The sequence below is a fragment of the Sebastes fasciatus genome, chromosome 22, assembly GCF_043250625.1.
Source record: "Sebastes fasciatus isolate fSebFas1 chromosome 22, fSebFas1.pri, whole genome shotgun sequence".
Lineage (NCBI taxonomy): Eukaryota > Metazoa > Chordata > Actinopteri > Perciformes > Sebastidae > Sebastes > Sebastes fasciatus.
This window is the reverse complement of record NC_133816.1, coordinates 9,131,053-9,152,302: the sequence shown is the minus strand read 5'-3', so window position 1 is coordinate 9,152,302 and position 21,250 is coordinate 9,131,053. Positions and strand designations below refer to the sequence as shown.

General features: G+C 41.4%; 3 protein-coding genes across 7 annotated transcripts in view; 2 read left to right on the top strand and 1 right to left on the bottom strand.

The window, feature by feature from the left end:
• LOC141760450 (eukaryotic translation initiation factor 5A-1) overlaps positions 1-21,250 on the top strand; it is a 47,181-nt gene that overhangs the window by 17,649 nt on the left and 8,282 nt on the right. The gene's annotated exons all lie outside the window — the stretch shown is intronic.
• LOC141760444 (solute carrier family 2, facilitated glucose transporter member 4-like) lies at positions 209-13,688 on the top strand. Of its 2 annotated transcripts, none has more exons than XM_074623283.1 (12): positions 209-534; positions 2,052-2,147; positions 4,089-4,249; positions 5,985-6,109; positions 6,797-6,912; positions 7,086-7,248; positions 8,249-8,436; positions 8,580-8,684; positions 9,983-10,084; positions 10,172-10,375; positions 10,466-12,062; positions 12,138-13,688. In XM_074623283.1, the coding sequence occupies exons 1-11, from the start codon at positions 502-504 to the stop codon at positions 10,694-10,696; spliced, it is 1,524 nt and encodes a 507-aa protein (XP_074479384.1). In that variant the 5' UTR covers positions 209-501; the 3' UTR covers positions 10,697-12,062; positions 12,138-13,688. The 2 variants fall into 2 exon arrangements, with proteins under 2 accessions (XP_074479384.1, XP_074479385.1); XM_074623284.1 differs by having other exon boundaries at positions 10,466-12,074; positions 12,150-13,688.
• Positions 13,014-18,579, bottom strand: LOC141760446 (Y-box-binding protein 2-A-like). 4 transcript variants are annotated; one of them, XM_074623289.1, is made up of 11 exons: positions 18,409-18,577; positions 17,473-17,536; positions 16,488-16,521; positions 16,317-16,406; positions 15,980-16,222; positions 15,666-15,754; positions 15,346-15,571; positions 14,818-14,949; positions 14,703-14,715; positions 14,616-14,672; positions 13,014-13,656 (listed from the first exon to the last, which is right to left on the bottom strand). In XM_074623289.1, the coding sequence occupies exons 1-10, from the start codon at positions 18,485-18,487 to the stop codon at positions 14,647-14,649; spliced, it is 996 nt and encodes a 331-aa protein (XP_074479390.1). In that variant the 5' UTR covers positions 18,488-18,577; the 3' UTR covers positions 13,014-13,656; positions 14,616-14,646. The 4 variants fall into 4 exon arrangements, with proteins under 4 accessions (XP_074479390.1, XP_074479391.1, XP_074479389.1 ...); XM_074623290.1 differs by having other exon boundaries at positions 14,617-14,672; positions 14,703-14,712; XM_074623288.1 differs by having other exon boundaries at positions 14,617-14,712; positions 18,409-18,579.

The window sequence follows — 21,250 nt, the reverse complement described above, 5'->3', positions numbered from 1 at the left end:
TCATATCTTGCACACCATAATAAAAACCAGACCCCCTTGTCTGTAAGAATACCCCACTTTTCTCTCCTTCAGCCAATAGTCTTTAAGGTCAAATGAGCTTCCTGCTTGAGTCTCGACCTCTGCAGGAGGACCTCAAGATCAGCCCACTGGGCCTCTCTCTCTCTCTCTCTCTCTCTCTGGCCTGGAGCAGCCTCAGCCCCCTCCCAGCCCTCATAGAGAGGCTTGCATGTGGGTGTGCGGGTGTCACTCTATCCCAGCTGGACTGACACAACACAGAGTTCAAAGAAGAGAGGACACCCTGCAGAACAGGACGCACCAGACTGGGCACTTTAGGGCTTCTTCTTGGTTTGGATTTACGTTCCCTTTGTTGCTAAAGAGCTGAAGTTTGTTTCAGGACTTGTTGTCCTTTTTGGTGGGAGCTTCACGTGTCTCCATTTGGCACCAGACGCATCTGTCATCGACTGTTACTGCTGCTGCTGGGTGCCCGGAGCTGCCAAAGCCATGCCTGCCGGGTTTCAGCAACTCGGAGGAGAGGTAAAGCTTTTCATTGAGAGCTTTTTGCAACTTATAAATGTGGTTGGGCTTGTTTTTTTTTGTTTTATTACCTGCAAAGGCGAGCAGAAAAATCTGAAATTATAAGATTTTAAATTAAAATGATATAAAATAAGATTTTTTTTGTCATTTCTCCCAGCTCTAACATATGTCTTGTAGTATATTTGTTAAAAAATATACAAAGCAATTGCCTATAGATTCTTAAATGATAAACAATTGTGAATAATGATAATGATTAATGTCCTTTGCAATAAACAGTGACTACAATAAATGTGTCAGTTTCAGAGAGGAGCTTTGGCCCTTATTTAGTCCTAGCTATGACCTTGACCAGAGCTAAACAGGTTTGTTCTAGGCCATCTAGTTTGACTGGTTCCTTTTCACCACCCTCATAAACAAAGCCTGTGCTGTATGCTCCCTGCAGCTCTTTCTGAGAAAAGATTTTTAGGTCAAGTAGAGGCATGAATCTTTTTTAAGTGTCACTCCTGTGATTCTGGACAGTTTAATCTCTCCATAATCTTGAAACAAGAGAGACAGGACTGTTATCTGTGGTGCCATGAAGAGACAAAAAACTCATGAAGCTGCTTCGTCAAGAATAAACAGGCGATAACAGGGCAGGTTGATGTTCAAGGGATGTGGGATCATCTCAGACGTATAAGCGCGGAAACTCAAACAAAGCAAAAAAGCAAACATGAGTTCTGAGGAATCAGATGCATTCACGATAAGTGGAAAGTAAATGAATTACTGGAGCATGAGGCAATTTTTAATGAAATGCATGAAGTGTAATAGAGCATAACAGGCTGCTTCTGATGTTTTACCTTTTGTGTTGCAAGGACACGGCGTGCACACACACACACACACACACACACACACACACACACACACGCACAGCCTTCTGTTTTGGTTTGTGAATACTAAACAGCACTTATCTAGTGACTCAACACAGCAAGGTCAAGACCCATGTGCATGCCAACTACACACAATACAAACTCAAACTTTGCTGAATGATCAATAGAATAAAATAGAAATGAATGCAATACAATACAACAGGAAGATCCGTTTTGCACACATTTTAGTTTAAAGTCACATCATGTAGTTGTTGCCAAGAGGCCGCACATCACCAAAATATCAACTTTACAGGAAGCCATGATGGGTTTGCCCTCCAAGATCACCATGGAAACCATCACATTTCTGTTATTTAGTTATGTCTTTAGCTTTGAGTTGCTTGGTAACTAATCTGCTAGTTGAAATGGGGAAGACCTCATCTCCCCAAGGTCGCCTCGTCTGTCACCGTGGAAACAGGTGCCTGTAGCCTGATGGGGAACTGGAGGGAAAGTGCTGTCTCTCATCAGGATCACTGTTGGAGGGAGTAGGGCTACAGTGCCGAAACCAACCCCAGTTATCCACTCAAGCTCTCTTATTATTTGCCATTATCATCTTCACACTGTTCTGTAAATGTGTTATTTTAACTCTCTATGTGTTTGTGTGTGTTTGTACTCCAGACATTGACTGGAACCTTTGTTCTCTCCGTGTTCACGGCTGTCCTGGGATCTCTGGAGTTTGGATACAACATCGGCGTCATCAATGCACCTCAGAAGGTAAAAACGAAGCACCGATCCTAGTCAATATAATCCCAAGACAGTGCCAACCTGGTGCCAATGGGTGTGTTGTTGAAAGAAGTGCCGATGTACGACGCGGGAGGCAAACACAGTGACATTTAACCAGATGTCAACTAAGCTGTTTCTCATATTTTCCTGATTTTACAATGTTTGACGCCACAACATCGGCCTCAAGCGGTGCCGATGGTGTTTAGAAAATAAACTTGGACGAGGGAAACAATCTCTGCCACGTGATTGCAAAGAAAAACAAACGCAAGGGAGTCAGATGAACACTTCAGAGCAAAGCTGTTGAGCATCTTAGTCGTGTTAATGGAAACACAGCAATGCCAGAACATCTCTGGTGTGACTGGAAGGTATTTCTGTCTGGTTTATGAGGAACAGAGGGGAGGGGTTATATGATTAGTTTACTGTCACATCCAGAAGGCAGCATGGTGCTGCACACACTTCTGGAGCCGTCGCATTAAAAACGCTGTATGTATATATAGATATACACGGATGGACTTGCTCTGGCTGCTCATGTTGCAGCCACATCTGGTGATCCAGTATGAAGGCATGCTTGGGTACTGCATGTGAGAAATGTATGATTCATGACTGCCCATATAGTGTGTGTATGTTGCTCTTTTGTCAAGACTAGAATTCAATAAATACTTCCACATAATTCCATATATTAATATGTCACAAAATATGGCATTAGTAGCACATTCAGTCAGTCGGAGAGATGATTGGACACAGAGAACTCAGGCCAAGTCAGGTGAGCAGTCTCTGAAACCAGAATAGAAGCTGAGCTGCTGTGTCTTTATGTGTGTGTGACATTATGAGACAGTTAATGTTGGACATTACAATAGAGCTGTTTAAGAAATAGTCTAATATAGGCTGACTTTATGATATATATACCAAATGAAATGTTATACTGGACAGCAACTACCCTTTCATTAAGGTTGTAGATTATCCTTTATCCTTTCTGCATTGTGCATCCTCCATATAGATTTTTTTTTTCCCGGTTGTTTTTACTTTACTGTGTGGAAATAAAAAAAGTTTCGGGAAATAAATGGGGGATGCAAAGGGAAAATCATATATAAATAAATACAGAAATATTAATAATGAATAAATGCATTTAAAATAAAAATATAAATAAGTTTAAAATAAAGAAAGAATAAGCAAAAATAAATAAATAAATTTAAAAGTTAATAAAAATAAAAAGATAAAAGGAAAACATAAATGGAACCGTATATAGATAGGGGAAGTAATACAAATATAAATAAATAAAAAAGCAAATTAAAACAGAAATATAAATTTTATGTCACATTTTATCAATTTATTTAATGCCTACATTTATTATTAATATTATTTCTGATTCATTTAAAGACATATTTACATATTTATCGAGTCATTTATATATTTATTTTTGATTTTGGCAGGTTCCGTCCTCTATAGTTGATAACCCCTTTACATTTATTTTAATGTAGTTCCAGCTTAGGAGCCAATGGTAACTTCTGAGTTTGAACAGGGTCATTTAGCGCCCACACAATACCTGAAAAACCCTTATTTGAGAATTATAAGCATGTTTTAGGAGACCCATACTACAAATTTGACCAGACAGTCAATGCCAGCTTTCCGTATCTGTACTTGACAACTTTAAAGACTCTACTGACACATTTTGGTTGGCACCAATAAAGGTATTGAGGCTTGATACACAGCCCTGGTGTGAATCAAATGTGTTAAATTTAGAAAGGCTGACTTTAAATTCCAGTTATCAAGGCCATGAGCCATGTGGGCTATCAAAGAGAGTCTAAATCTCTAAACAGGTTACTTTAAACTCTGACAAACACAAACGTAACACCTAAACTTGCCTTGTTTCTTATGTATCTTCTCTCCCGGGTTGTTTAACACTTCTCATGCTTTCTTCTGTGCCCTGTGCAGATCATTGAGGAGGACTATAACGCTACGTGGGTGCACCGGTATGGAGAGCCCATCCCCACGGGGACCCTCACCTCCCTCTGGTCGCTGTCCGTGGCCATCTTCTCCATCGGTGGCATGCTGTCCTCCTTCTGTGTGGGCTTCATCTCCGAGTGGCTGGGCAGGTAGGGAAACACAAAGGATGAGACACATCATTTAGGCATTTCTACTGAATTGGGAGTTATTTTGCCTGTGTCCTGTTGCATGAACCCAAGCTTATTAAAAAAACTGAAAACATCTTATATGCTTGAGGCTTCAACTGATTGAACTATTGCCAGTTATGTCAGTGGTCGCACACATTACTATGCTGCCCAGTATGACAGTCCAGTACTCAGGCACGATATCATGATACATAGTGACAGTGTCTCCTTTCCACCTCTGCATGGAACCAAAATGGATCCCAGCGTCCAGTCTCTAGTCACTTAGGAGGAACTCTGCCCAGAATGTTCCTCGTCAACCCAGTTTCACTCTGTAACCTGAGCTGGGATGCAAACTGGACTGCTGCCCACAGCTCCCAGTGACTGAAAGGGGATCTCAACAGAGCTGGCAGCTCTGGGTCAGGAGGGGTTGTGAGGGTGGCAGCGTTCAGCTTGGGTGCACTCAGGACAAGGTCTTCCTAAAAAAAGCATTTGGCTGGTAAAGACGGCGGGAGCTGCTGTGACCTCTGAGGTCAAAGTGATTTAGATGCAACTCAAGTCTCCAGTGTTCCTCTTTAACAGTAGATCTTATTGTTTGGTGGGTGAGACACAGGCGGAGCAGTGAGCAGTCTGATTTGAAGCAAGGTTTCGTTCACTGTGCAGGTTGATGTATGTGCAGAGTTTGATACTAGAAGGTTGTTTTCACATTCATCTGATCGGAAGGTTTCTCTGCTCAACTTAAATCTGAGGTTAAGATGTATCATGTGAGCATGATTTTATGACATCACAACTAGTCTGGAAGTCAATCGAGAGCCAAAATGCACAAGTGTGATGTGGAAAACCTCTAATGCACAAATACTGAGATGGACTTTACAGTGAAGTAGGAGTCCAGCAGTTATATTTATATTATTATATAAGATATATTTGTATATCCGTAGATTCTGGATTTTAAGAATTTTAAGATTTTTTAAGGAGGTAATTGAGTATTTTTCTGTCTTAAAATATGTCTGGAGGTAATCTTTAAACTATCTTGATGTTGATCGTTTAGTATTTTTAGTTTTGATTGTCATTTTGCTGCACAGCATGGGAAATATGTGGGAAATATAACCTTTTGGCATGACTTGTGATGATCATGGTCTAAAAATATCTTTCAATAGAATGGAGTAATGCCAAACTGCAAAGATGCAGCTGGTTAATGTTTCATATTTAATTTTGTAAAGGTTATTTAAGAATTACTCATTTCAGCCAGGACTTTTTTAAAGCAGCTAACTTGAGCCTTCATTGTTTTTGTATGACACTGCCCTCTGGAGGCTAAAAGGGGTCTGTATACTTCATCCACTATAATCATATCAAATCTGTATAGCAAACATCACACAGGCTATAGACAAATCTACTGTATAATGTCCATTATTCAAGTACTAAAGAGTGTGTTTTTAGTGTTCTATATGTACATTTTCAACCCAAAGTCATTGTGCTGCCCTAACACTTACAGTACCAACAGTAATTTGTATGTTGACCGTAATGTCATGCTGAAAGTGATTTTATAAGAGTGTGTTTTATTTTTTCATACAGCCTCTCTGCAATAAAATCTGTAAAACATACTCTTACTAGTGTTTGAGTTGATGCTAATCTCACTCTAAGACTCTTTGATGATAAAAAAGGTCAAATTGAGATTTAAAGTCTGGTGAATTTCTAAAAAGATGCTTGTCTGTGTTTTTTCCAGGAGGAAAGCCATGCTCATAAACAACATGTTTGCCTTCATTGGTGGAAGTCTGATGGGGTTGTCCAAGCTGTGCCGCTCCTTTGAAATGATGATCCTCGGACGCTTTGTCATTGGTCTTTACTGCGGTGAGCGCTCCCCTCTTTTGTTCTCTCCTTTCTCATTTGTTTTATTAACGTATTTACAGGAAATTCTCATCTCCTTCACAGTTGATCAGGGACGGATTACTGAACGGGCCCACTGGGCACAGACCTAGGGGCCCAACAGGTTAGGGCCCCCCTGGACCAGAGCCTCTGTTTTAAGTTACTGCTAACATTTCTTGTTGGGAAGTCACAAAGAGACACAAAATTATCACAACATGACGCAAAACTACCAAAAATAGACACAAAACTATACCATATTGATGCGAAATGACCAAAACGAGACCAAAAAGAGCCAGAATACGACCACAGAGACACAAAACGTCAACAAAGAGACGCAAAACGACCACAAAGAGACACAAAACGTATATAAAGAGATGCAAAATGACCACAAAGAGACGCAAAACATCTACAAAGAGATGCAAAATGACCATGAAGAGACACAAAACATCTACAAAGAGATGCAAAATGACCACAAAGAACAAAACGTTTATAAAGAGATGCAAAATGACTACAGAGAGATGCAAAATGACCAAAAAGATGTCTCTTTGAATTTTGCGGCTCTTGTGGGGGGCCCTTTAAATGTCTGTGCCGAGGGGCCCATTGTCTCATAACATGTCCATGCATTTATAGATAGAAAGTTTCTGTCTCTGATCCAGCTTTTCCTCTGTGCAGGGTTGGCATCAGGCCTGACACCGATGTATATTGGTGAGATCGCTCCTACTAGTCTGCGAGGGGCCCTGGGCACGCTGCACCAGCTGGCGATAGTCATTGGTATTCTCATAGCACAGGTATGACAGCACACTGTGATATTGATGTTGCAGAGATGATAAAAACCTTTCTGTATCATGTCCCATTATATCAACAAGTGATGTTTTTTATATCAATGTTTTGGAATAGCCTTTTCTTGAAATTTTTACAGCATCTTTTTTTAATGTTATGCCCTCACACTCTCTCTATGCAGATCCTCGGTCTGGAGTCGTTGCTTGGCGTTGAGCACTTGTGGCCGGTTCTGATGGGTTTAAGTGTTGTGCCGGCTGTATTGCAGATGGCACTTCTGCCTTTCTGCCCCGAGAGTCCTCGCTTCCTCTACATCGTCCGCTGCCAGGAGCACCAAGCCAAGAGAGGTGAGCGGAGCCGGAGCACTCCACACTGGTCTCAGGACATCTTTAAGGTCTTGGTTTTATACTGGAATAAGCTTTATTTCATCATTTTAAATCTAAAACCCAAATATGTGATGGGAAATTATAAGAAAGTTAGCAGCTATAGTTAGTATAACAGCCTTCCTCATAGCTATAATGGTACTATATATTTTCAAGATATCTATTAAATTACATTTTGCAGGCCACAGGTACAACATATACGTCATTATTTTATATATTTTCCTCCTGACTTGCTTGTCTCTGTGGATTTGGCTACAATAGTGAACTATAGAAGAAAAAGAGACGCAAAACGTCTACAAAGAGACACAAAATGACCAAAAAGAGACAGAATACAAGCACAAAGAGACGCAAAACATCTACAAAGAGATGCAAAACGTCTACAAAGAGACACAAAACGACCAAAAAGAGACAGAATACAAGCACAAAGAGACGCAAAAGATCTACAAAGAGACGCAAAACGTCTACAAAGAGACGCAGAATGACCAAAAAGAGACAGAATATGACCACAAAAACACGCAAAACGTCTACAAAGAGATACAAAACGACCAAAAAGAGACTAAATACTTCTTGAGATTGAAGATTTGGCTACAATAGTTGGATCAGGCTGTACAGGAAGACATTTTATTGACATCTTTTGTATTTTTGTTGCTGTTGAACGATGACCGGAATAATCTAAACTACTTACTGTATGGGTTTATTGGTTTCTAAAAAAAATTTATTCTCATTTTTGGGTGAACTACTCCTTTAAAGAGGAAAGACCTGTATAAGACCAAATAACTTGCCTACAGGTTTACACTATCTAATGACTTACAGTACAGTGTCTTGCTATTTGTACTAAAGTACTCTGGAGTCACCTTATGTAACCTTTGTGGGGCTGAACGCACTAGAGCAAGCGTCTGCAGGCTGAACTCAAACAGAATATTCTAATTGAACGTACACACCTCTCAATGCCTCCTTCGTGCAGGTCTGAGGAGGTTGACGGGCCGTCAGGAGGTGGGCAGCATGCTGGCTGAGATGAAGGAGGAGAAGAGGAAGATGGACATGGAGAGGAAGGTGTCCATCCTGGAGCTCTTTCGCTCTCCGCTCTATCGCCAGCCCATCATCATCTCCATCCTGCTGCAGCTCTCCCAGCAGCTGTCTGGGATCAACGCAGTGAGTCAATAAAGTCATACTTCACAGCAAGAAAATCACATTATTCTATCTATCAGTACACCTTGCATAAAGTCCCAAAAAGGATAATGAATCAGTGCAGTGTGATATTGACAGAGTCTTAATCTGTTTACCCCTCTGGTCAGATTTTCTACTACTCCACCAGTATCTTCTTAAAGGCAGGAGTCCAGAGTCCAGTCTACGCCACCATAGGAGCAGGCGTGGTGAACTGTGCCTTCACTGTGGTCTCGGTCAGTAACATGCTGTCATCTTGTCTTTTTGATATCCTTCCTTATTAAAGAATTCAATGTTCAATCTTTTGTCAATTCAGTACGATAACGATAACAGGCTTGCTATGTACCAAAGTGTGTCTCTATTACTGGTTAACACTGTTATCAAAGAGCAAATAAGATAACAAAGCAGCGTTTTCTTGTGCCCGCCTCTCAAACATTCCTGCTTCCAAATAGGTCAAGTTTGGTTTAGCAGGTCAAGATGTTTCAATGTCATTAAATGAGTCAAGAAGTGGGATGTTAAGCCGCGCTAGCAGCAGGGCTATTCGGATGGTCCACTATTTTGGTCCCCGCTATAATATCTAGAGAGCTTTTGAATGGTGAAACGTTGTCCAGACGTTCCATGACTCCAAGAGGAAGAATCCTACTGGTCATCTCGACTTTTCCTCTCACGCCATCATGTTGTTGTGGGTTTTAAGTGAAATATCTCCACAAATGTTGGATGAATTGCCATGAAATTTGGTACAACCATTCATGTCCTCCTCAAGATGACGTGTAACAATGTTGGTGTTCCCCTGACATTCTATCTAGCGCCATCATCAAGTCAAAGTTTTAATTTTCCAATACTTTGGTTTTAAGGGACAGTGTGTAGGATCTGGCAGCATCTAGTGGTGTGGTTGCAGATTGCAACCAACTGAGTAATCCTCTGCGGTAACGTGAGCCGTTCACCTCGGAGGCCATCTTTACCATAATAACATTACTTTAGGAGCAACGGAAGTCAGACGGCGGCTGGCGGTACCACGGTTTTGCACTCTGCAGCTCACGTTACAGGAGTTTCACTACGGTGGCCTTCAGGTAACGTAAAAATGTGAAAGGCCCTGTCTAGAGCCAGAGTTTGGTTTGTCCATTCTGGGCTACTGTAGAAACATGGCGGAGCAACATGGCGGACTCTGTGAAGAGGACGCGCTCCCTATGTAGCTATGAAGGGCTCCCTCTAAGCTAACAAAAACATGATTCTTAGTTTCAGGTGTTTATACACTAATGAAAACAGTTATGAATATTATACTCCATGTCTGTTAATAGACCCCCGAAATGCTACACACTGTTCCTTTAAACCTGCTAAATATCAGCATGTTAGCGTTGTCATTGCTGATTTTAGCATGTGGCTCAAAGCACCACTGTTCAGCCTCACAGAGCTGCGAACATTCCTTTAGAATTCTTCTTACTTTACTTATTAAAGTAGAATATGTAAGTTTGACCTCTAAATGCCTACTGAGGATACCAAACTCTCCGTTAACCCATTTCCTTGTCTTTAACAGCTCTTCCTGATAGAGAGGATGGGTCGACGGACGCTCCACATGCTGGGACTTGGTGGGATGTGCATCTGTGCCGTCATCATGACCACGGCTCTTGCTTTGTTGGTCAGTCTCCCAAAGATACAAGTGTCCAGTACCGTTATGTTTGCTTTCTCTATGAACCTCTGAACCCCTTTTCCTCCCACCTGACAGGACAGTGTCCCATGGATGAGCTACATCAGCATGCTGGCCATCTTTGGTTTCGTGGCCTTCTTTGAGATCGGCCCCGGTCCCATCCCCTGGTTCTTTGTAGCCGAGCTGTTCTCTCAGGGTCCGAGGCCGGCTGCCATGGCTGTGGCCGGCTTCTCCAACTGGACCGCCAACTTCATCATCGGCATGTGCTTCCAATACGTTGCTGTGAGTATGAATAGATGTTGCGGATGTCTTACGCAAATGTCTACTCCTTCTCAGATCTCTTAATCTGGATTTATTCCCATCTTTCCCCAGGACCTGTTAGGGCCATACGTCTTCTTGATCTTTGCAGCACTCCTCCTCTTCTTCCTCATCTTCACATTCTTCCGGGTGCCAGAGACGCGGGGCAAGACCTTCGACCAGATCGCAGCAAACTTCCATCAGCACTCTGCAGGAGGAATGATGGATATGGACATGGACTTGGACATGGATCTGGACAAGCCCAGCACCGAGCTGGACTATTTGGGGGAGGAAAGCATCAACTGAAGAGTTGCCCCGCGTGAAGAGAGATGGGACTGAGTACAGCTTGGGATGACTCCAAACTTTTATTTTTCTGACATGTATATTGAGGCCAATTGTATTCATATAGATTGTGGTGCCAAAGCAGTGTTAACGGTGTGACAATCTGGGTGTTTTGGAGTTTGCTGGTACCACTGCAATATGAGGTTACGAATTGAGCCTCGACAAAGGCTAAAAACCTAAGAGTTGACTACTGTAGTTTCAAGGAATAAGAAGCACATCAGAACAAAGTGTCTGGACTGTTGAGGCATTGACTGCCCATTGTGGTAGGATGATATTCCATGGTGATGCACTCGGTGGCAATATTGAACGATGGAGGTGGAGAGACTTTGGTATTCCTGCACTTTATCTACAAAGACATCCAAAGTTTTCAGAGTTGGAGGTAACCCCCCCTGCCCCCCCAAAAACCCTAGGATATACACCCATAGAGCCAAGTATGCTTGTATATTTGTACTAAAGCTGGGAACACTCTAGATGTGTAAATCTAACTGAACTGATAGCATTCAGATTTTTACCATTTAGCTCAAACTATAGCTGTAATGTAACTGGTTTGAGGCAAGATTTAAATCCTAAAACCCCTTCACACTAAACAGTAACATGGGCTGGGTATTAAACAAATATTTTAAATGAAAGTATTGAAAATTGTCAAGTACCTAAAGCTGGTCAGAGTTGTAAATCTTGTTTACTTATTCTTTGATCAGACATCTTCAGATTAAAATAATTTTGCCAATTTTACAGCTATTTACAGCTGCTTGGTTTTAGACATTTAAAGAGGACCTATTATGCTTTTTACCTTTCCCTTAATGTGTTATGTATTTTTTTTGTGCATGTAAAAGGTCTACAAAGTTACAAAGCCCAAAGTCCATGCCCAAAGGGAGTTACTCTCCCCACAGAAACACTGCTCCTGAACTGCCAGAAACGCCTTGCTTGAAGTATGCCTTTTCTTCTGTAACATGGTGATGTCACCAAGTAACACATTTTGCCTAGCGGCGAGTTTGGCATGCCCTCAAACAAAGTTAGTTAGCTAGTTAGAGTGGAGCTGGAGTGGAGTCCGAAAAGTTAGGTTCGGTTGACCAATCACAACAGAGTGGGCCAGCTGACCAATCAGAGCAGACTGGGCTTTTCGAGAGGGCGGGCAAGGAGCTCAAATGGAGCGTTTCAGACAGAAAAGAGGTGCTGCAGCACAGCCGGTATGAGAAAAATAAAGCATTTTTTGAACATTTAAGCATGTTCTAATAGAAACATAAAATACAAGTATGCACCTGAAAATAAGCATAATAGGTCCTCTTTAACATTTGGGATGTTTGACTCTTCAATTTAAGAAAATAATTTTGTAGAATAACATGTTTTTTATTAAAATTTAAGTATCAAAAAGCAGTACAACTTTGGTATCAGCACCAAAACTCAGGTATTGGATTAGTATGGAAACATTCAAACAATACCCAGCCCCAATGTTGTAGTGGTCATTGATGAGGTGGGTATGCTAGGTAGAAGGTTACGGAGGAGAATGTGGGTGTACTCTCCTATATATTCCAAAGGCTTTTTGGCTGATAGATGGGTATATGTAAACCACCACACCACTGCCCTGGCCTTACAACAATGTGCCAGCTGTTCATGGTGTCCCACTAATTTACCCTCTCTCTTTCAGAGAAAAAACAACCTTCATTGCCAAACTGGGCTTTCAATCATGTAGTGTGTTCCCAGCTAAAGTGCCATCACAACGTACAACTCTGATCATGAGAAACTCATTGCACAACCTGCAGAAATGCTACTTTTAAAGAAACAAAATCTATTTTAGTACTTCACGTGTACATATAGTGTGTTATTTGGTTGTTGATATTAAGGTATGAGGGTCTAAACGTTTAAATTCTTTATGCACTCCAGTAGGTGTTAACAGAAGCCTGATAGACTTGGCTAGAGCAAGATGTGCAATCAAAAGGGCTGCCTGTAAAGAGTAGATCTACTTGTAGATGATTTTTTTTTAGATCACACAAGCATCATATGTTTGTGTATTTATCTTCTGTCATGTGTGCTGTTTGCTGTCTGTTCTTTAATGGTGTGTATCACTACCTTCTGAAGATTTGTGAACCTGTAATTTGTATAGAGTGAATTATGATGCTGTGGTCATGTTGTAAAGGATGCAAGTACTGTAAATAATGTTACTTAAAACACACGTGAGGGCCTCCAGTAGTTTCTATCAATATGAAGTTATCCAATATCAAAAACAAATACGCTCAGAAGCAGCATCTTCTAATCTAATGATGAAGAAATAAGGACTGTATCCTGAGATTTGCAAACATGATTTATTAATTACCATCTTAACTACTGACATTGCACATAATCCCCTCCAAAGAAAAGCACACACAAATAAGTAAAACACAAAAATAAAGTTTCTTTTTCATCAATCTATCCTCAACTTGAGGAGATGAAGGGAGTCGTAGGTTTTAAGAATCGATTGAGGTGGTAACAGAACTAAACGGACTCCCACAATGCACCACCAACCTCACACCTGCTTGGTTTTCCCCTCTTCAACCAAATTTTAAAAAAGTTAAATAAAAATCAAGGCTGGTTCCTCTATAAACTACTTGATGCGTCCCATCTAAGCAATTAAAGAAAAATTGTTTTTAAAGGGGGGTTGGAATAACTGGGCTACCAAGCAGATTGTCCATTCTTTCCCATTTGTCTTTTTTTAAAGATGTACTTTCAATTTCTAAATATGCACCCACCACCCACCTGCATCCCCCTATTTCCCTACCTCATCCCTCTCCAAGCGTCAGTGTCTAGACAGGACAACACGAGACAAGATGAGGGGATGGGGGTCCGAGGGATGAAAGCGAAGACGGGGTGGGTTGGAGGATGGGGGAAGTACAGGGAGGGGAGAGCAGTGCATGTGTTCTGAAAACGGTCCAGTCCTCCAACCCTAGGACCTACGAGAACAAAGACACAAATAAAGAAAAATGCAAGGGAGACACAAGGACTGAGAAAGACAGCACAGAAACAAAGACATTAAAACCCAAAATAAACAAATCCAGGTTCATTAGAGTTTGAGCTTTCACTCTAAATCAGGGGTGTCATCTCCTTTTAGTTCACAATTACAGCAACAGTTCATTATCTTCTCTGTTCTTAGTTGTCCTTTCAGGTTCCTGTATTTTTTATTCACCATGATGAGTCTGAAAGTGGCAAATATTATAATCCTTCAGCTATGCTGTGAGCACAACAAGCACACTGGCTACCCATTTACCTCTGAACAAATAGGAACTGGTCCGTTTTTTCTTGGAAAACCTGACAGTATTCACTTTTCTCCTTTTTGTCATTTTCCACCGGCAGTGCCAGCATGAACAGTAACCTACGCTTGACAGCTTTGTGTCACGTAGCCTGTATGTGAGCACGTGGGATCTATAATCACGTATCCAGCATGGGGCCGGTTACTCTTATTATAGGACAGCCCAACCCTCGGTGGACAAATAATGTCAATGGCAGTGTATTTTATTGACCGGCCGGTGCCAACTTTCTCATTTTACAGCTAAACGGTACACTAGAATATGGAGAATATAGAATGTTATTTTTGTTTGGGCATGATAGAAACTTGCAAATGCTATTAGGAGCACAGGCACAGTCAGAAGCACATGATTTTTTCCCCACAGATTATACGTCTCATGCACTACTGTCAGGATATACTGACAATCTTATAAAAATCACTTTTTATCGTATTTGCTCAAAGTTACCGACTGCAGCTTCAATGCCAACTTTCCACCTTAAATCTAATAACAGGAAAACTTCATACAGCCCGTTAATGCCCGTCAACTCGCCCTCTGTGAAAGATGTGAGCCAACGTGGCACAAGAAGTGCAACCCAACACCTTCATGTGTCATGACCCACCGCTTACCAAGGGTCACGAGACTGTCCTCTCACTGCCGTCACTCTGTTGGTGCTGGGTCTGTTGGTGCTGGGTCTGTTGGTGCTGGGTCTGTTGTGGCATCTGCCTGCTGTGGGGAAAGGAGACGGTTTAGATATCTGTGTCAACAACAAACACAAGTTAATGAGTATTAAAAATTTTTTTTTAAAAAATGGCAGTGTTAGCGTCTTACCTCGGATGATTTTGGCGTGTTAGGAGAGGTTTTGGGGGAGGCTTTTGGTGATTTTGATGTGGATTTAAGGTCAGCTGGTTTGGAGGTCTGAGGGGGGGTACCTGGCTCTGATGCAGACTTCTCTGTATCGTTCTGCAACGTGTGCAAGTACAAAAAAATGTGTTAAGCATGCAGGAAAATGATCCCAAAACACTTTCCATCTAATATAGAATGCAACCAGTGACATTGCAAATGATGGCATGTACCTTAAGCCACCAGGTTACAGGGAGGGATACTACTGATGCTTCTTGTGATTTAAGTAGAGCCCCATCAGCCCATTTTGTACAGTGCTAAACTGTCCGTTACACACAGCTCTCGCAGATGAAAGCTCTGGTCAATATTTCCAGATTACCTACATCAGACCCTTGACATCACATCTGGTTTCAGGGTAACTTTTGTTGGACTTGAGGCAAGTTAGAGAAGAGCCTTCATAATGTAATCTGTCATTTTTTTGAAACGGCCCCAGTAGTAGTAGATAATCACACTCACTTTCGAGGTAGAGGACTCGGAGTTCCTTTGCCTGCGCCGTCTAGACTGGCGACGCTGTTGTAGCTGGCCCTCGGCTGCTTCTCCGTTGGTCTGGGGGCCCTCGGGGGCCTCTGTCTGCTTCACTTCGCCCTGCTCCTGGATCTCTTCTGGAGCGGCCTGCTGGCCGTCTGCTGCCTGCTCACCGTCTGCTGCCTGATCAGGAGCAGGCGGGCGAGGACGGAGCGGTCTGTGACGGAGGAAATATTGAATCAGCTTTGCAGTTCTGTAGTTCAGGAGCAGAAAAATTAAAACACAGAATAAAGGATATGTTGCCCCGTCACCTGCGGTACGGGCGCCAGAATCTGCGCTGTTGCGGTCGTTGTGTTTGGTCGCCTTCTGCCACTCCGTTCTTTTGCTCTCCTGCCTCACCCTGACAGATCAAGCAGACAAAACCTCAGACTAATCTGACAGAACAGAAATTCTTACAATATTTTAAATGCTTCAAAATTTCAGAAGGGTTTACCACTTTCCCCAGAGTTGTGCTCAACAGTGCTGCAGCTTTACTTTCTTTATTACAAAACCTTTACACTCATTTAACTCTGGGTTGTAGTCATACCGGTTGTCGTTTCCCCCCTGTACCAATCCTTCTGCTTACTTCTTGTGCTTCCTGCCGTGGTCTGCGGGGCCTCCGGCGGCGCTGCGGAGGTCTCACTCCATCGTTCTCTCCCGATCCATCGCCCTCAACGGCGGAGGATTGTCCATCAGTTGGTTTGCCCTCGTCGTCAGGCCTCGGGCTGCGGGGGAAGAACCGCCGACGGAAGCGGCGTTTGTTTGGAGCGTAACGGCTGCCTTTGACCGGAACGCCGCCCGGACCGGTTACATTGGCTGCTTCAGAGCCCTTCGGGGAAACCAAAAGGAGGAAATGGGAAAAGTAAAAATCAGCAGACCTTAGAACTATTGTGATGCTATCAAATGGACTCCTTTATGCTCACCTTGGCGGCTTCAATCACATCAAACTCTACGACCTCCCCGTCTCCAACGCTGCGGAGGAATTTCCTAGGATTGTTCTTCTTGATAGCAGTCTGACGAGACGGATTTAACATTAAAGAATCCACATCAACCCATAAAAACATGATCAACTCAAGCGATACCCATTGCCTTACCTGATGGACAAACACATCTTCTTTGGTATCGTTCCTGTGAGAAATAAAACCTGATTAGCAAACGTGGCTAATGGGGCTTTGAATTTGATTATTTAAACCTGCAGTAGGCAGAATGTTTTTGGCATCACTGGGAAAAAATGCCATAATAACCTTTCATATTGTAATTCAAGTGTTCTGAGAGAAAACTAGACTTCTGCACCTCCTCATGGCTCTGTTTTCAGACTTTAAAAAAAATCTAGCTCGTGACAAGAAACTTTGGCCAATCACAGCTCATTTCAGAGAGAGAGCGTTCTTATTGGCTGTTCATTGAACAGAGGCAGCTGTCAATCACTTGCAAACTCCGATCAAACTAGGCAGGGCTGATCAAATATGAATCAATATTCTGTTACGTTAATGCCCCTTTATCTCCTCAAATGTTGTCAGAAACATCTTGCAGTGTACTGTTTAGCTGTAAAACAAGAAAATATGCTCTGGCTGGTGGGCGGTGCTTGGTATTTCCTCAACTTGATCTCAACATGGCTGCCGGGTCACAAACTTTCTCATTTTACAGCTAAACAGTACACTACAAGTTGTTTCTGAAAACATTTGAAGAGAGAAATAGGCATTACAGTAACAGAATATTGATTCATATTTGATCAGCGCTGTCTAGTTTGACCGTTTGATCGGAGTTGGCGAGTGATTGACAGCTGCTCAGAGACAGCAAGGCTCCAGTTTGCCTCCGATTGGTTGTTTTCCTCCGGTCTGTGAAATCTTCCAGATGCCGTTAGGAGCACCGGAGGACACAGAGGCACATGATTTTTTTCAGATTACCTGTCTCATGCACTACTGTCAGGATAAGGTGACAGTTTTATAAATAAAAATATTTTTTAAATTATATTTGCTCCAATTCTACCTACTGCTTTAAGTAAACTGAAAAAAAACATGAAAATACACTTAAATTGTAGTGAAGCCAGTTTGCCCCAAAGTTGTGTAGAGGAAACAGTACCTGTTTATGAAGCCATATCCATTACGCACATTGAACCACTTCACTGTGCCTTGGACCAAGGTGGCTACAATAGTAATAAAGCACATGATTAAATGTGTATCACATAAGAGACATTGTTATACAGCCATTCTGAGAAACATACTGTTATCTAGCTCAACATCAATGGCAGCCTTGCTTACAACAAGAAATGTTGGAGCTCTGTGTGTCAATGATTAACAGGAAGACTTTGAAACCAGGTCTGCACTAGGTCACGAGGAGGAGGGGGGGTGCTAAACAACATGTTTCTCATCTCAAATATGGGCATAACACTAAAAACACTTTTAAGAGGACAAGCTGTGAGCGTTTCCCCTTTAAAAATCACCTTTACGCATTTAATTGGCTTCTCAGTGAAATGATTTGCACCTGTGAGAACGCGCGCGCACGTCCGATTGGAGCGCGCGACAGACAGGTGATAAAAAGGAAATTTAGGTCATGTGTTCACACTGTTAAAACACAAATAATACTTAGTTTTTCCTTCTTAAGAGTGCAAAAAAAAAAAAAAAAAGGAAGCTGCTACAAAAAAACAGAAAAGTGCGTAAATATTGGGAAAACAGGCACGTTCTGGTGACCTATTTTGGGTTAACCATGAATTAAAAAAAAAATAGTTCTGCCAGTAAAAGCTCTCAAGTTAATGTTTTAATTCCACAGTAGAGGTTTGACTTAATATATGCTTCCCACAGAACCCGTGCGTAAAACTGAGACACGTGGTGCCAAGTAGTTAGCACAGGTGTGTTTTTACATTAGTGGGACAATAATGTAAATAAACTTTATGCTGCAACAACAACCTATAAATCTCTTTCTCCCATAAAAACTCACATGAATTCAACTTAAAGGTGGTTCTTTTAAAGATTCCCATCACACACACAGGTTTCTACCATGATGACTCTGTTCACCCACCTATGATCTTCCTCTCCGGCTGTGGCTGGTCCTCTTCAGGTGCAGATGGTGGAGCGCTCTGCGCCTCGGCGTCGGTCATGCTCGCTGTCGGATTACTACTCTTTACCTCCGCAGTCTCCTCCCTCCTGCTCTACAAGAAACTTTTCTTCTTCTTCGTCTTCTTCTTTGAGGGTTTCACGGCAGTAGGCGTCCTCATTGGCGTCGCATTACTGCCCCCTTCTGGATGTAGTCTTTCTCAACGTCATGTAGTCATGTGCGCCAGTAGCTCTCAGCTCTGCACTTCACTGTCTCCACTCTTTAAAGGTCCCATATTGTAAAAAGTAAGATTTTCATGTCTTTTATATTATAAAGCAGGTTTAAGTGCTTTATAAAAAAGCATATTATAAAGTAGTAATTTTACGTGTTATTTTCTTTTTTTCTCGTAAAATTATGACTTTATTCTCATAATGACTTTTTTTTCCTCTTAAAGTTATGACTTTATTCTCGTAATATTACAACTTATTTTTCTCGTTAAGTTATGTCTTTTTTCTCGTAATATTATGACTTTATTCTGATAATCTAAAAAAAAAAATTCCCTCAATGTGGCCCTAATGCTCCGTCGTACATTTGCACTTTGGCCCTCACTGCATTAGACTTATATACTATATACTTACAGTGTGTTCCAATCCACGTACTTCCTGAAGTACACTTTAGTGTAGTGCACTTTGTGCACTCTATACTCACTTGAGTAGTGCGTAAATTTCAACGGGGTAGGGTCGTCTCAAATCGAATACTCTGTGGCACACTGACCGGAAATGACGATCGCAACATTTGACCGCGGCTCGCTACCCGCCAAAATATCTTCTGAAAAAAAATGAAAGCAGAGTGGACATTACGTTTCCAATGTCGTCGCCTACGCCTACGATGTGTCCTCCTGTTGGCTGAAAATGCACCGGTATGTTTACGTATTGTATTGTTTTATTCTGTTATCTACTTATGTTTGAATAGTGGTCGTGGCTCCGCCCCTTCCGCTACGTAGCCAAGATGGCGACAATTGAGTGTGAAAAGTGTCCAGCGTTCCACACTCAACGATCTGACCGTTTTGAGTACAACATCCGGGTACTTTGAGTGCACTGCATTTTGCCGTACTTCCCAGTGTGAACGCACTTATGCACTCAAAATAGTAAGTGTAAGTACAGAAGTACGCGGATTGGAACACACTGCTAGACTATAAACTATGTTACCTTCATCACAATGCTCAAATGTTTTGTGGCTCCAGACAGTGTAAAATTGCTGAGTAATTAGAGACAATATTGATAAGGTACTGATCAGTCAAGCTCTGGTTTTCTACTGCTCTGCACTGTTACACTTCCATATTATAATATCTTATTTCGACCCCGTAAGCCTAAAAAACGGAGTGCTAGATTGCTGTGGGTTTGGTTTCATTTATAGGATTATGAAAGCAATAGCTGAATTTTCATTCTGGAGGTTACGATAACTCTACCTTTAAGTCCAGCCCTCAGCACATAGGTCATCCCGGGACTCCAGTTTCACAGCACTAATTTTAACCCAGCAGCTCTTACTGCCAATTTCAATGAAACCATTCGCTGCAGTGCACAGAAGCCATGCGTCTCTGGACAGAAAAAAAGACCCTAATTAGAAGTGTTCAGGTAGGAGCACACTGACACTGTGGGTTAAGAACGTTTTCAAAGATGCAGGGTAAATCAAAAGAAGAAATACTTGGATCCAAACTTTTATTGACTGAATGGAAAGTCCTGAACACACCATGATCTATGCTTTGTATTTAAAGTACACTGTATCTGTATGAGAAACATTTTACTTTAATATGCAGGTAAAGACAGTATGTATACAGACATATGGAATATGGCAAAACTCAGTGTGCCACTTTTAATTTTAGGAAACAATCTAATATAAATAACTTGTATTTTTTTCAAACTTGTAAAAATGCACATTTACACTAAGAAGTAAATAAGTCCAGAAGAAGCTGAGCGGTTCATGCTGCACTAGAATGAAAAGCTACGCATGCGCAGAACATACCAAATTGCTGAGGTTTGTTTCATGGGCATTCATGTGGATGAGAGCAACAACAAGCTCCTTAAAGTTAGCCAAGAGAAGACAGGAAACATTTCACCTGTACTTTCAGTGTAAGAGTATGTCATTACATTGTCAGTTATGGGACAGAAGAAATATACATATTCAAGTATTTTTTCCACATTTAAGTTATTATAGCATCATGATAAATCAAACTTTTATGTGAGAATGCAAACACCAATGCAATAATGCTTTTGTTTTTAAACTGAGCACATCTAAGAAATAAAACATATATAACCAAATAAAGTATAAATATATAAAAAAAGAGAAGTAAGGCACAATCACAAGCAGCTTTCGGACAAAATGATGCAAATAATGCAAATTTGATGTGTGAAAGCTTCCAGTCATCCTCTTCAAAGTCTTCATTACGTTACGTAACATCACACTCATCTGTAGTACAGCATAACTAATCGATATCATCATAAAATGTTTGGTCATTACAGCTCTATTGTTATCAGCGTATGTCCATCAATAAGTAACTGCTGTACAGAAATACCAAAGACATGTAAAGGTAGGACATTTTATAGTGTCCCCTGTTACATCATTTGTCCACAAGAGAGTACTTTATTTTAACTGTACAGTACATATTTTGGTCACATTTTTAAAAATAATAAAATATTCTTATGAAGACTTTTAGTGATTATGTTATTTGTTTATTGATAGCCTAATACAACTGTTTTTAACTGTCAGATATCAATATTGGAATCAGCCTGTAAACAAAATTTTGTTCACGTTTGTAGCGTTATTTAAC